Genomic DNA, 15,806 nt, shown 5'->3' with positions numbered 1-15,806 from the left:
GGGAGTCTCTGTTTTCTACTTTCAAAGTGGGTTCTTAATGCTCAACTCTCGGGAAATAGATGGGATGAGAGCTGCCGGCTGAGAGCTGAGGACACAGGTGGGGTGGGTCCCTCCCTGAATGATTCCTGACCCAGGAAGATGCGTCCTTTGCACTCACAGATGAATCTAAGGAGCAGCCCCAGCAGAAGGAACTTCCCAGCAGCCAGGAGAAGGGGAAGGAGGCCTTCAAACTCAGGGCAGTGCCCCAGAGCCAGAGGACAGTCTCCAGGGGAGAGACCCCTCCCCAATCACCTGCACAACAGTCTTGAAGGCAGGGGAGGGGCTGCAGTCATCTCAAGAGGCCTGGAGCCTGCACTGACCCCATTCAAGGCTGCTTATGCCATGGTTTCCATCACGAACTAGAACCAAGCAGACTCCCAAGTGCTCAGGGAGCTGCAGCAATCAGAGTCCCCTCTCAGGACCCATATCTGTGCCCAGCCTCCCAGCTTCCCCTGCCTGGTGCACTACCTGCTGGGACTGAGCCCGCTCCTGGGTGGTCTGTGCCCGCACCTGCACCCTCCACCCGCCAACTCCCAGGGCACAGGCACCGAGTGCTGGAGAGTCCAGGTTTCCTCTGAATACTGTCCACATCCCCCGTAAACATGTCATGGCCATTGGCGTTTGGAGGGAAAAGCTTTGGAACAGATTAGCTGCTCATGTAAAAAACAACCCAACTTTTTTTTGGCTGATCATGCGTGGAAATCCAAAAGCCTTGCTGCTTGGGACAGCTCAGTGCTCCCAACCCCGCTCATCTCCCCTCAGAGTGTAAACAAAGTTGGGAGATCCAGACTGACAAAGGAACTGGACCTCATCCTGCAGCCCAAGTGGCCTCTGTGAGGAGCACGTGGCCGAGGGGCCACTGTCACATTGTCCCACAAAGGGTGGGAGTGGGAGGATGTGGGGACAGAGGTTGTCCTGATTCCAGTTATTTGTCTTGCAATCGGTCTAGCACATGAACATGTGCAATTCTGCAGATCAGCAACTCTTCTTGTACCAAGGCCTGTGTCTCCCCCTCATTTTGCAAGAAAACACATTTTGAGAACTAGCCTAGAGCAGGTGGAGGTATGGGGGCCGCAGCCTGCGCTCGGGGGACTCACCATCCTTGGCCACGTCCCCGATGGGTACACTGTGCTTCTGGGCCATGTACCCCAGGAAGGAGAAGACCACGAATCCTGAGGAGAAGCTCGTCAGGGAGTTGACCGAGGTGGTGATGATGGCGTCTCTGTGAGAAGAAGACACCCAGGCCAGCGCTGGAGCAGCTGCCATTTCCAGTCATTATTCTCAGTTTACTACATGTTTCCTGCCAAGTGCGGCCAGGCCCTCCTGCAGCTGCAGAGCCTGTCCTCCGGCTGCGCTGTCCATTGGGACGGGACCTCTCAGCTGCAGGTTCTGGGCTCTGGGCATGTCCTTATGGTGAGCAGCTGTCATGTTTGGTCGGGATGGCAAGGCTCCTGGGACACATGACTCAGTGATGAAGGTGAGATGGTTTGCACCAGCAACCCGGGGGCGCTGGGTGGACAAACAGATGGCCATGGGGGTCCCCACCCATGGTGAGGGAGCTGTCAGGGAGCAGGGACCTTGTTCAAATGCAGATTAGGACAGAGTGGGTTTGGGGGGCCCTAGATGTCGTATTTTCCTGCTGCTTCTGGGGGGCTGGTGCTGCTGGTCTGAAGATTCCACTCTCAGCCCTCCTGGGAGCCAAATGGAAGGACATTGCAGAGTGCCCGGGCCTGAGGGCACAGGTGGGCTCAGGCAGGGCTCTGTTGGAAACAGCTGCCCAGAGTTCACCCTCTGTGGGAGCCTGGCAGCAGTCTGGTCATTTTGCTGTGCACACTCGCTGTCTTTGTATTTTTACCACATTTTATCCTCAGGATATGAAAGAATATAAACATGAGCCTGTAGTCCTAGCCAGTCTGGCTCAGTGGATAGAGCATTGGCCTGTGGACTGAAGAGTCCCAGGTTCGATTCCAGTCAAGGGCACATGCCTGGATTGCAGGCTCCATCCCCAGTGAAATCAATAAAAATATATTTAAACATGAGCCTGTAAAGGTCAAAGAAAGCAGGTCCCAGGTAAATTCTGTTTCTGTTTTTAGAAGGATTTTTGGGTCCAACATGTGGCGGCAGCTAAGTCAGGTCATTCTGGGCCAGGTGGCATGGCCAAGATGCCACCAGGCTGTGGGCACACAGTGCTACCACTGTCCTTCCTGTCCTGATGCTGGGTCATCTGGGTGCCTCTGCATAGGGGCTGGGATACCCTGCGGGACCCAGGCTCCCAGGTGCAGGCCAAGGGACTCATTTAGGTTCTTCACTGTGGGGGTGTCTGGAGGAGGAGCCTGACCTGGGCTTTGGGAGGAGGAGGGAGGCAGGGGGAGAGGAGGAGGCAGGGGTGGGGCCTCGGGGGGAATCTGCTGCTCCTGGGATTTAGGAGGCCTCCTTGCAGGGAGGTGATGCACATCTTCACGTGTTTCAATACCTTCCTGAAAGCAAGGACCAGCATTTTGCCTGTAGCTTCCCCATTTTAGTTTTCACTTAAAAAGCCATTTGGCTCAGTGGTTTTGCACACAGAGCTTACTTCCCCTTGCTTTCTACTGGGCACATATTGTGATACCCCCACCCCCATACCAGTGATGCACATTGATTTTTGCAGACCATCTTATGGGAGGGAATGGGACAAGAGCTCAGAACCCACCTGTAGCAGTTGTTGGTGAATTTATTGTAACTGGAGAAGGCGATTAGCACCCCAAACCCAATGCCCAGTGAGAAGCATATCTGGGTGGCAGCATCGATCCAAACCTGCAGCCAGAGGGGAATGAGCGGCTGTTGGAGGTAATTGCAGAAGTGAGGGCCAGCTGTCGCAAGGCAATTGTGCAATTGTGCAAAGACCGAAGCCTCAGCTCCCTGTCCTCCCTGCAGGCGTCTCCTGCTGAGATGCCTCCAGCTCCATGGAACAGGGTGGAATTTAAACGCCATTATCAACAAGCACCTGGCATCAACAACATGATCAGAGTCATAGGCGTCTCAGGGAATAAACCTTCCCGTGTCACTGGCCTGACGGAGCGTGATGAAAAGGGACCACGTCTTCGTGCGTTCTTTGCATTTGCCCACATGACCACAGTTAATTTATTATGAATCAGTGCTGGCATCTGTTTTGCTTCCTCGTGCATGTTGCCTGGAGCCGTGTCTGGGCCTCTGCTGCATTTCCTCTCTCCAGTCATTCAGCTCCCTCTCCCTTCACCTCCTCTCGCCTTCCTCCCAAGGCTCCTGCAGCCACTTCACCTCCTGGGGCTTCCTGGGAGCTGAGCCACACCCCATCATTCTTCCCATTTCTGCCTCAGGGCTGCTCCTTCTGAGTCCCTAGTGAGCCCCGCACGTGCCTCTCATTGCAACCTAGCAGCATAAGGCAGCCCCTTCCAAAGGGGCTCCTACCCCAGCCTGGACCTTCCCCTCCTGGCCACATGGCCTTCCACACCTAGTTACTCCCAGGGTGGCTTCTGGAGTCCCACCATCTGCCCATCTAGTGCACCTGAATTTGCACCCATTCCCTTTGGAAAGCTGCTGTTCCCATTACCCCTACACCCACTGGTCAGCGGTCACCGTCATTTCTGAGCTGTTTCCCTGCAATGCCATCCCTTCTCTCTCTTTCTCCAGAGACCCCTCTCCCATGGCCCGGCCAAGCCGCTGCTCTCCAGGAGGCTGCCTCCAGTACTGCTTCCTTTGCCGAAGAAACATGCAGCCTGACTCCAGAGTTAGTGTTTTAGATCATGCTCTTGTCACCATTGAGGTCTGGCTTCCCGAGGAGGAGCCCTGGTTCCTGCGATATCTGTCTTGATGGGCCGATGGACAGGGAGCTGGAGCTCAGGCTGCATTCCAGGCAGGTGGAGGAGCTCATTGGCACAGACTGGGCAGGGCCATCGGTGCTTATCCGGGAACCCAAGAGCATTCCTCCGGGACATGGGGAAGAGGTCAATAGGCAGGAGCCTTCATCCTGTTTCTGCGAAGACCCAGCAGGTGACCTTTCCCCTAACTGCCTTCTTCTAGTCCATTGAGCTCTCCTGAATCGCCCATCTAGTGCACCTGAATTTGCACCCACTCCCTCCTATCCATTCCCACCCCCCTTCTCAACAAGACAGTGAACTCTACGGGTGGGATCCGGTTTACACATTGCCCTGCAGAGCCTCGCACACAGCAGGGCAGCCAGCACCTGCTGGATTTATAGGGTGAATGAGAAATTCCAGCCCAGGTTCTGCCTTTGGGATCTCCTGCCCCAAAGCATGGGGACCCCCTGACACCATGCCTGCCCGTCCACATGGACTGCAGGGTCGCGAGCGGTGGGCATACTCACAGACGCCTCACAGAGCCGACGGAAGTCAACGCTCAGGTATGCCCTGATGCCGTCCATGGCTCCAGGGAGAGTGATTCCTCGCAGGAGCAAGGCGAAAAGGACCACGTATGGCATGGTGGCCGTGATCCACACGACCTGGGGAGAGGACAGCGTCACGGGCTGCACAGGCCAACTGCTGGCAGGGAGTGGGCACAGCGTCACCCTGATGGATGACTTCCACTCTGTGCATCTTTCCCAGGGATTAAAAGAGGACAAACCATTTGGCAAGGAAGGAGCATTCCTGCTCTGTACTTGGTCTGTCACAGCAGGAGTGGCTGGATTTCTGGTGAGTGAGATGCGAGCAAGTTTCACTTGATTGTGCGAACGTGCACCTGGATTACATGTAAAGGATGGATTCCGGGCTCCAGAGGGAGGAAAGGCACGCTCACTATCAAAAGGTTCCCATGTGCTGGCCCTTCACTACATGTATCATCACACCTGATGAACACATTCTGGTCAAAAGTGCTTTGGGTGCCCAGATAACAGCCAAAATATTGTCATCAGCAAAAACCAATTTACGCTGTGCTTGTCTCAATGCTGAGAGCACTCTGCTGTGCTTTCCCCTTGATGCCATTTCTCAACCTCAGTCCTGCGCTGACTCCTCAACTCAAACACAGACCCCCTGTCTGCTACCCAACCCACCTCAGCCACCCCTCCACTTCACAACCACCCGTCCACAGCCCACCTGCCATGGCCTACCCTTCCACCGTAAACCCCATGACAGCCCCCTGTTCACTTCCCCCATGGCCTGTGTCCACTCCCCCCATGGCCTGTGTCCACTCCCCCCATAGCCATGTGTCCACTCCCCCCATAGCCATGTGTCCACTCCCCGCCATGGCCATGTGTCCACTCCCCCCATGGCCATGTGTCCACTCCCCCCATGGCCTGTGTCCACTCCACCCATGGCCATGTGTCCACTTCCCCCATAGCCATGTGTCCACTCCCCCCTGGCCTGTGTCCACTCCCCCCATGGCCTGTGTCTACTCCCCCCCAATGACCATGTGTCCACTCTCCCCATGGCCTGTGTCCACTCCCCCCATGGCCATGTGTCCATTCTCCCCCATGGCCTGTGTCTACTCCCCCCATGGCCATGTGTCCATTTCCCAGTTGGCTAGGCTCAGCCTCACCTTCCCCGAAGTCTTCACCCCCTTCCACAGGCTGAAGTAGAGCAGGACGATGACCAGCACCAGGCAGGATGTGAGCTGCCAGCGGGGAGGGCCCAGGTCGCCGATGCCGCGGCTCTCATGGAGGTGCAGCACTCCGCGCCTAGAGAGGGAGAAAGGTGGGGGGCCTAGAAGAGCACTGCTTCCCCACCCAGAACTGTAACCAGACAGCTGAGCTCACCCAGAGACTGTCCTCCCCAGCTCCACATGGCAGACAGGACCAGCCTGGCAGGGCCAGAGACCCCTGCCCCCCTCTGAGAAGGGCCAGGCCCAGCAGTCCTAGCTGAGATGCAGGTACATCCTCCAGGTGAGGGAGAGGGTGGGCGTGGCATGCTGGTAGCCCACAGAAGCCCAGCCCTGCCCTCAGCACCCTGTGTTTGGAACTGGGGAGAGAATGGGTGCCTTGGGTCTTTGAAGAAAGAGCTACAGAAACCAGAGGGAAGGTGTCAGCAAGGTGGTGGCCGCTGCTGCACACGAAAGGTCCAGGCCCTTTACAGGGCTGAGGCACTGCTCTCCGAGGGTGACAGTTGATGAGAGCTGTCCAGCTGTTGAGGAGGATTCTGCCGGAACAGACTCAGGATGAGTCTGCGCCAGGTTTGCTCAAGAACTTTCTGGTAGAGGGATCCACCACCAAAAAGACAGAGCATAAGGCCACACGGGAAGGGGACAGAATGGCCAGAAGAGCCCTCCCTGTGGGCCAGGCAGGGGTCTGAGGCACTTTCCACACAGTATCTCATTAAATCCTGTGACAGCCTGCGGGGAAGGTGCCATTGTGTCCACCGTGCATCTGCCGCCTCCTCTCCCAGGCAGGACTGTGAGTCAAAGCTCAGCCAAAGGCTGTGCTGCTGCCCAGGCAGTGGAGGAGCCACACTGTGAAAAGGGCCATCACCACGGGATTTGCGAGGTCCAAGTAGATCTTCCTGGCACCATGGGAGAATGCGCAGACCGCAGCGTCCCAGAACCTTCACCAGCTGCAGGCACCCCGGGATACGCTGTAGAAGTTCGGGTCTTCACACAGTCTTGTGACAGGAGAGGCTGTGACAGGCAGGGAGAGCCCAGCACAGCACTCCTGCTCTGTCCCAAACCCGGCATGGCCCAGGTTGGCCTGCAGTGTCCGAACTGTCGTCACCACCTCTTCTTTACGGAGCGCAAGATACACGCTGAAGTGAAAGGAATCTCTTCACGCTGTCCAATAGCAGTGTGGGATCTGGGGTAGGGAGCTGCTTGGTCAGGCAGAGGAGGGGGCACTGGCAGCCTGCGGTGCCCTGCCTGCCCTCCTGGAACCTGCCCTCCTGGGGCCTGCCTCACCTGGGACCTGCCCTCCTGGAACCTGCCCTCCTGGGGTCTGCCTCACCTGGGGCCTGCCTCACCTGGGACCTGCCCTCCTGGAACATGCCCAGGGCCTGTTTTACCTGGGTCAATAGAATTCCCTGTGTCTTTCTCTCCTCTTTCCCTCACCTCAGCCCTGGCTCTGTGTCTGCTGCCCATGCTCCCTCCTCAACTTGCCCTGGAGCCCCTGCCAGGCCTTAACACCTGGAACCTCTTTTCACCAATGAGAGAAATCTCCTTGGAACAAAACCATCTGCCCAGTGAGTGTGTGTGGGGCCCGGACCAACCCCTACATACAATCCAGCTACGCTTTGCACACACGGGCATGGGTTACACACCTAACCTGGTGGCAGGTGGCCACTTACCCTTTCGCAGGGGAAAGGAGCACGGTGGCCGACAGGGGTCACAGCCCCCAGGCTGAGAGGGTGTGGCTGGGAGAAAGCACGTGGCTCTCCTCAGGACTGATCATGAGCTGCTTCTAGGATGCTGTACACACTGGCTTTACCTCAGACACTTCAGGCTGCTTTGAGAATTAGCCCCTCGTCTGTGCTGGCCAAGTCCCTGCCCCAAGACTAAAAAGTCCTCTTGTCTGAAGTTGTGTGAAATCCCACAGACACTCCAGAGGACAGGCCCTGCAGATGCTGTCAGCCGGAGAGGAGCCGGCAGCCATGCCAGCCACTGCAGGATGCCACCGGGCACAGGGAAGGGCAAGTGCTTCAGTAGGATGAGGACAGGACGTCTGAATAAGATGGTTTGGGGCTGAAAAGCAGACATTTCCAGAGTGTAAGTGGCCTGGAGGACCAAACAGGGATGGCCTGGGATGTTACCAGCCTCGGCAAAGATCTAACACTTCCACTTCCTGCAGCTTTTCTTTTCCAGGTGTGTTTATTGTCATGGTTCTTGGACCTGGATAAGGGAGCCTTTGAGGCGGGCCAGGCATGCACTGGGCTGCACCTACACTGTCGCGTCGGATCCCCACTGCAGCTGTGCTGCCCCATTTACAGCAAGGAACCCAGGAACTGAGAGGGTAAGAACTCTCTCTAACCCAGAGACAGCCAGCAGCAGAGCCAGGACCTGGACCCCGGCAGCCTAACTCTGAACCTGTGCTCTGTCGGGGGGTGGGGTGGAGGGGATGGCTGCCATGGAAAGGTGAGAGGCTTCCACTCTGGCCATGAGGGATTGTCATCATACCAACTAGAAAGCTGGACAGAGTACACCAAACGAGTATTTGCAGATGTGGGACTGGAGATGACAATGCCCCACTTCCCACCTGGAGGCACCTTCCGCCCCTCCCCAATGAGCACAGCATGGGGTCTTGCTGGGTAGAGCTTAGGGAGTCTCAGGTGCTGACAGGCTCTCCACAGGAGCCCACTGACTCAGCCACAGGGTGAGACCCTGCAGGTTTCCGAGCCCAGGCAGGGCTGAGGCCCACTGAGCTCCCACCAGCCACGGTAGGGGACTTGCCGATCACATGGAGAGCTCAATAGACCCTGGAAGGGTCACTGCAGTAGAGGTGATAAACCATTCCCAAAGCAAAGGCTGCCCCAGAAGCATTTCAACAAGTTTCAAAAGGAGAAAATTGTACCACCAGCAAATTAACTTCCTACCAGAGCAAATCCAACACTCATTACGGGAAGATTACAAAATTACTAGACAACAAGAAGCAAGAAAATGTGACCTACAGCCAGGAGAAAATCGATCCGTAGCTTCCTCATACCAAATACAAAAAGCCACTCAAATGGGTAAAAGACTAAATGTGAGAGCTGACATTATGGAACTCTTGGAAGAAAACACAGGCATAAATCTTCAAGACCTTAGGTTTGGCGATGGACTTTTTATAAAAAAAAAAAAAAAAAAAACCAATTTATTTAAACAAATAAAAAACCCCCAGTTCATTCATTTTGTTCTAACCCCTGCCCCTGCCTATAGCAGCACCAATCAGTTCTCCATATCTATGAGCTTAGCTTGTTTTTGTTGAGTTTGGGCTATGATTTTTTTGATAGGGCACCAAAAGCACAAACAATAAAAGGAAAAAATAAATAACTGACTTTATCAAGATTAAAAACTTTTGTGCATTAAAGGACACTATCAACCTCCAAAAATATCTTGTGAATCAAAGATAGATCACAAGGCAGATCAGGGAACACTTTGAACTGAATGAAAATGAAAATACAACATATGGAATATTGCTAAAGCAGCCTCTTAGAGGCAAATTCGTAGCTTTAGATTTGTAGCTTTATAATTTATATTAGAAATTAGGTGAAGGCCTGCTAGCCTTCCATCTGTGCTGAGGACTCATGCTAGCTTTGTCCCACAAAAACCCCAAGGGAACGGAACATGGGCACAAGACAAAGAAAGGGTCTTCTCACACCCCTGTGAGGCAGCAGGGGCGGTGGCTGACCCCTGGGCTGCCATAGAGAGCTTGGCTCTGCGTCCTTCCCTTCCTGAGGCAGCCACAGCCAGTGAGGAGTCATCGCACCCCGAGGAGCAGACCTCCCACTTACTCAAAGTACTCGGCGGCAGGCGTGGTCCTGAAGCTGTCGTTGAGGCCCGAGCCATCACTGGTGTTGCCGAAGTAGGCGTCTGTGCAGTTGGGGCTGTTCCAGGTGTTGTTGCAGTGGGTCCAGGGCAGCTCCATGGTGAAAGAGGAGAAGAAGTAATGCAGCGCCCAGGCGATGATGACGTTGTAGAAGAAGCCAACGTAGAGCGAGATCAGGATGACCGTGAAGCCCACACCTAGGGTGGCGAGAGCACAGAGTCAACAGAATGCCCCTTCCCACCTTCCCTTACAGGAGACACTGCCACCTGTGCCAGCTGTTCGCCACCATCCTGATATCAGGCAACATCTTTAAATACACAGGGGAAGATAGTGAAAGGGCAGATGCTGGACTTTATGCTGTGACCACAGAGAGGGGCTTCCCCCTTCCAAGAACATCTATGGCCATCGCTGTCCACTCAGAGACATTCAGAGTGTCTCTGAGAGACATTCAAGATCTGAAAGGCCACCCAGGCTCATTGAAGGGTATCTAGAACCAGGTGGAATGCCTAGGGACATGAAGAGTCATCCAAGAACATGTAGGATCACCTAAGGCCACCCTGGTAGAACAGGTCATTACACACAGACATACAGGGCAACTAAGGGCCATTCACAGCTATCCACTGCCACTCAGAATCCAACAGGACCATCCAGGCTCACTTAAAGTCATCTAGGGCAGCCCTGGGTTACACTGAGCAATCCAACCCAGAGTTATCCAGCACCACAAGGCCATGCAAAACCATCAGAATCATCCACTGCCACCCGTGACCACCCATGGCCACCCAGGATCATCTAAGGGCACCCAGAGATACAAAACACCAACAAATGTCAACAAAGGCCACTCCAAACCACTCAGGATCACCCAGAAACTTTCTGGGCCACCCATGATAATAGGGTTATCAAAGGCCATCCAGGGGTACACAGGAATACTCAGTGATTTCCAGAGCCATGCAGGGACAGTGAGAGCCATCCAGAGTTACCAATAGTCACTAAGGGACAACTCGATTCCTCCATGGCCACCCACAGCCACCCAGGCTTATCTAGGCCAACTAAGACCATCCAGAACCACCAGGGCTCATCCAGGGCCACCCAGAGCCATCCAGGGCAATTCATGGCCACCCATAGCTACTCAAGACTACCCAAGGCAAACAAGGTAATATGGGTTCATTCATAGTTACCTAGGGCCACCCAAGGGCACCCAGGGCCATGCATGACCATTCTAGGTACCTCTTCTCTAAACATGAAAGTCTAGTGTTCTTGCGCTGATTTGTTTATCTCCTCGATGAGCACAGCCCTGTGCTGGCTGCACAGATTCCCAGTCAATAGCTGACTTTCTGTGGTTTGCGATTCCCTCAATCCCAAGTTAGGAGACAGGTGACCAGGATCCGACCGAGATTCCACCCACAGGGGCCACATGGCACATCCTCCAGTGGCCTCAGCTCAGCCCGCCACACGGATGAGTTTCCAAAACTGGACAAAAGCCAACATGAGCTGCTAGAGCAGTGGTTCTCAACCTTCCTAATGCCGGGACCCTTTAATACAGTTCCTCATGTTATGGTGACCCCCAACCATAAAATTATTTTCGTTGCTACTTCATAACTGTAATTTTGCTACTGTTATGAATCGTAATGTAAATATCTGATATGCAGGATGTATTTAGGCGACCCCTGTGAAAGGGTCGCTCGATTCCCAAAGGGGTCGTGACCCACAGGTTGAGAACCGCTGTGCTAGAGTGTGACAGTGAGGCTGGGACTCCGAGTGAGTTACTGAGGTGCACCATGTCTGCCGACTTCTCCTCCGGGTTCTGATACTGCTGGGATGTGGCCAAACGCCCCCATCCATGGTCTCAGCTTCTCTAGAATGGGATGCTGACAGTCATACTTCCTGTATCGATCCCAATTCATTAGGATTTAGCAGCGCTTTGAAATCCTTGGATACTATTTATTGACATTTTATAAGCAGCAATATAACAAATCACTTCAGCAGTTTTTTTGGAGAAAACTCTTTTTGTGGCAGGAAAAAGCTGAACATCAGCTTCCACCTGCTCGCCCCCACCCCCGTGGGGCCACCGTCCTTTTCGTCTTCTGCAGGCCCTCACCCGTGGGCGCTCCAGAAAGAGGCAGATTTACTTTGACTCAGTGCTAGACTCCCAGGAGGAGGTGGGAGCACAGAGCTGTGTCCCATAAGAAACTATGACAGACAGACTTCGGACCGGAAGGATGTGCTTCTTGGAAACCCAGAGATACGAACTGGTCCCACTACAATCTGTGTCACAGGATGCTGGAGGCATCCTTCTTCAGCACTTCCCCAGATGGTCACTGAAGACAGACACGCTTAATTTCCGACTGGGCGCTTGAATTCTCTATAAATACTGACCACAGTGAAAACTCATTGCCGTGCGCGGCCGCGTGACATGTCAGCGCTGCCCAGCAGAGAACACGATTAACTCATTTGTGTCTTGTCTGTTAGCCTGGGTTCGCTGCCCTCGGTGGCACCAACACTGGGCCAGTACACAGGCGCTGAAATGTCCAGGCTGACACCTGCAACTCTCATCATAGGTGCCGGTGTCTTTAGGTACCTGCACATTTCTCCTCGGGGGAATCAATGATGGTGCCGGAGGCGAATCTCAAGCAACTCATTTGAGCTTTGACTTCTGTGTGCAAACTGCACAAGGGAACACCCAGCACCTGGCACCTGAACCCAGAGGTGTCCGAATCTTGCTCTGAAGTTCCACTTGAGGGTGGGCATGAATCATTCGGCCTCGGAAAATAATGATAACGTTTTAAGATTCACCCAGCAGCCCATTAAGCAGGAATAACACACGGTGCCTGGAGGAGCTGTCACGCCCGGCCGGTCTCAGCATTTCCGCTGTGGGAGGGCGATTCCCCCATGGAGACGGACTGCAGCAGCTGTGCCATGTCCTCACTCCCACGGCTGATCAGTGTCTATCTGAGCACACACCCCGACCCACCCATGCGGCATCCTGGGAGGGACAATAGGGCTTCTATTTTCTCCAGAACATCAACTTTTCAAGAAACTCTAAGAAAATCCAAATCCTGGTCTTTTAATAGCCATTTTCCTAATGAACCCATCTGTCTGCACCAGACACCTTCTCCGGTCTCTTTGAGGGAATACCCCTGAATCCTGCGCCATCAGCTCCTGTTGGCCCCACGGGAAGTCAGACAGGATTCCATCCCACCCTGCCCCTGACTAGGTGACAGGGGCCAGTTATTCAAGCCCCCTATCTCAGTGCCTACATCTCCAAGACACACAACACAGCGCGTCCCCTCCCCAGGGCTCTCATGAGGATGGAGCGAGGAACCGGGGTTAGTCATCGGGACTCAGCATGATGTATGTTTGCTTCATGGTGCCATGGCGTCTCAGTAGCAGCCTGGAAGGCTCAGTGAATAACTAGACAGTTAGATAGATTATGGATAAATGATAGATAATAGGTGCTATGATAGATAGGTAGGTAGATAGTCGAGCTGCTAAATTACTAAAGTCAGGTAGGTTGAGGCATGAGAAAATAATTCTGTTCTTGTTTTAAGTAGCCTGGGAGCTTAAACCTTTGAACATCCAGTCCTGTATCAATGCCTGGATATACATCAAACCTCCCAATAACCCTGATTACCCCTGAAGGACTAGGGATAGGTGTCCAGGCCATCCGACATCCAGTATCCAGACCACCGGTCATCTAGAGGATTCCCAGCTCAGACCAACCTGGGGACTAAGAATGCAGGACTGATTCTTCTCAATTGTACTTTTTTAATACAAGAACCTCCGTTTTTCTTTCTTCTTCAGAACACTCTAGCTATTGCCTAGTTGTGTTTCCAATTTGTAAACCTTATGACCCTTGAATACATCTTTATCATTTATTTCTAGCCAGAGCCTCCTGATTTTATTTATGTTCAGATGACATTTCATAGATAGATAAATAAACAGGTGTTATACATAGATGATAAATAGGTAGGTAGGTAGGTAGGTAGATGATAGATGGTTGATAGATGATAGATGGTTGAGAGATAGATGAATGATATATAAATGATATGTAGATAAATGGACGAATAGATAGATTATAGCTAGATATGCGAATAGATTGATGGATGGATACATAGATTATAGCTAGGTAGCTGACATATGGACAGATAGACAGAGGTTTGATCTTAGGACCAAAATTCAAATGGTGTGTTCACATGCGTAGACATTTAGCAAAGCACTACGGACTGCACACGACTTGCAAGGATTTGCTTTGAAAGCTCTAGAGCCGCAGCCTGGTCTGTGCCACGCCAGGGGTGAGGGCGTGTCCCTACCATTACCTTTGAGTACAGGGCAGATCTTCCAGACGCCGGCAGCTCCCTCCCTGTTGAACTGCCCGAGGGCCAGCTCCATGTAGAAGAGCGGCATCCCCGCAATGACCATGAAGAGCAGGTAGGGGACCAGGAAGGCGCCTGCGGGACAGGGCAGCATGGTCACCGAGGGCCTCAGGGCTCAGCCACCTCCACCAACTACACCCACTGTGGCCCTGACCACAGTCCCTGTCCCTGTTTGTCCTGAGGCTCCCTGCCTGGCCGCCCTGCAAGGGAAGCCACAGGCTGGGTGGGTGAGTGTCCTCCATCCATGCCTAGCCCCGCTGTCATCAGTGCTCCGAACCCCTCTAAAGCTCTCAAAGTAAGCGCGCCCCTACTGAACCCCCAGTGCCCCAGGTTATGGAGTCAACCCCCGAGAGCACAGAGATGAGGCCCTGCCCACACTGTGGCTCCTTCCCCACCTTTGGCCCCTCTTGCTCCTCTGTGGAATGTCTGACCCTCTTGAGTTGTGACTCTTCTGGGATCTGTGGGCCACCTCTGACCTTGTGTGTGGGTTCTGTCATCATCCCAGCTCCCAGCATTTGAAACCTGCTTCGACCGGAGGCTGTAGCCCCTCCAGGGAGGTGCCTTGTTCCTCTTGGAGCTACATCCTGCCTCAAGAACAAACTCCAGGGCCCCAGGCTCTGCTTCCTAAAGGCCCGCCTCAAACGAGAGATGGCTTTGCCAGGGCCCTCTTCCTGGGACTGGGAGGGAGGCAGGGAGACCCTGCAGCTCTGTCTGTCCTTGGGCAAGTTAATGCACTGCTGAGGCCTCGGTCTTCTCCCCTCGACCTGGGAAGAGTAATGCCAACCTACCCACAGGCATGCTGGAGGGCCCTCCTGGGACCGTCTTCCCAGCCCTTCCACTGTACAGGGTGGTGTGGCCAAGGACTCAGAGAGGCCACTAGGGAAATGGAGAGCCAGGACGGTAGGCATTACCTCCAACTTAACTGGTTTCTCAACTTGAATTTTTGGGGTGATCCTGCCCTATACCTTAGTTTTCTGCCTGGAGTCCAAAAACAGTCATGGTTCTAGGACTGGTTGAGTTCAGGGTGAAGTGGGAGAAGGGGTAGGGGAAGGGCAGGGCATCTTCCACCACTCCAAGCTCAAGAGCCTCACTCTGTAAGACTGTGTTAAGTCACCCTTCTGTGGCCTTTTCTTTCCAAAGTGAAAAGCACCTTTGGAAAAAGAAGGCAGGACGACAGTGCCTCCAATGGCTAACTCCTGCTTCCTCTCTCCTGGCCTCAGTATCCTCAACTATGAAGACCTGACATGGAGTGAGATTGCTCTGGACTCTGTTTCTATGTGTTTCTGTGACATACAGCTAGGGAGTCTGTGCCCGGCTAATGCTAAGTTACGACCCAGTGCCATGTTGCCAGAGTGCGCCCATTGCCTAGGACTCCAGCCGAGCCGGAGAGCACGGAGAGGACGGGCGGGCAGGGACTCACCCCCGCCGTTTTTGTAGCACAGGTAGGGAAACCGCCAGACGTTGGCCAGGTCCACTGCGAAGCCAATCACCGAGAGGAGGAAGTCTATCTTCTTGCTCCAGGTCTCCCGTTCCTGAGGCCCCACAGGGGTCTGTGGGGAGTTGACGAGGGTGGAGTTGGTGAGCTGCACCCCATTCTGTTCCTTGACCAGGACAAGTTCCACCGCCTTCGGGCACAGGGTGTTGGGCTCCTTAGCCGGGGCCACGATGGGAGGCATCAGTCCCACTGGGCATTTGCTTCTACTCATGGGCAGACTGGATGGAATCTAGGATTCTGTGCTTCCTCCCTCTTGGTCTTCAGCCAGCATGAAAAATAAACACACATCGGAATGCAATGAGTTAGTAGCCAGAACTGCAGATGTACCCAATGGCCAGAGCAGAGGTCCAAGGCATTTATAATCATTTCTTTGGGGCAGAACAAATACATTCCAAGCAGCCAGGGGTGAGGACGACAGGAGATGAGTTATTTCTCCTGGGGGCTGGGGGAGACGAGCTGTGGGCACCTCAGGACAGACATCTGCTCTGCC

At 53.9% G+C, this 15,806-nt stretch overlaps 1 protein-coding gene across 1 annotated transcript in view; it reads right to left on the bottom strand.

Annotated features, from left to right (window-relative positions):
- Positions 1–15,806, bottom strand: part of SLC6A3 (solute carrier family 6 member 3) — a 30,633-nt gene that overhangs the window by 13,146 nt on the left and 1,681 nt on the right. The window contains exons 2-8 of the mRNA XM_036310942.1: positions 15,242–15,574; positions 13,765–13,896; positions 9,417–9,648; positions 5,548–5,686; positions 4,382–4,516; positions 2,729–2,832; positions 1,137–1,261 (exon numbers count right to left, since the gene is read on the bottom strand). Coding sequence (XP_036166835.1) covers positions 1,137–1,261; positions 2,729–2,832; positions 4,382–4,516; positions 5,548–5,686; positions 9,417–9,648; positions 13,765–13,896; positions 15,242–15,527 — 1,153 coding nt within the window. The 5' untranslated portion in view covers positions 15,528–15,574. The remainder of the gene's footprint in view (positions 1–1,136; positions 1,262–2,728; positions 2,833–4,381; positions 4,517–5,547; positions 5,687–9,416; positions 9,649–13,764; positions 13,897–15,241; positions 15,575–15,806) is intronic.

Source organism: Myotis myotis, unplaced genomic scaffold (assembly GCF_014108235.1).
Source record: "Myotis myotis isolate mMyoMyo1 unplaced genomic scaffold, mMyoMyo1.p scaffold_m19_p_5, whole genome shotgun sequence".
NCBI classification, from domain to species: Eukaryota; Metazoa; Chordata; class Mammalia; order Chiroptera; family Vespertilionidae; genus Myotis; species Myotis myotis.
Note: the sequence above shows the minus strand (reverse complement) of the source record. Positions and strands in the feature narration are given on the sequence as shown.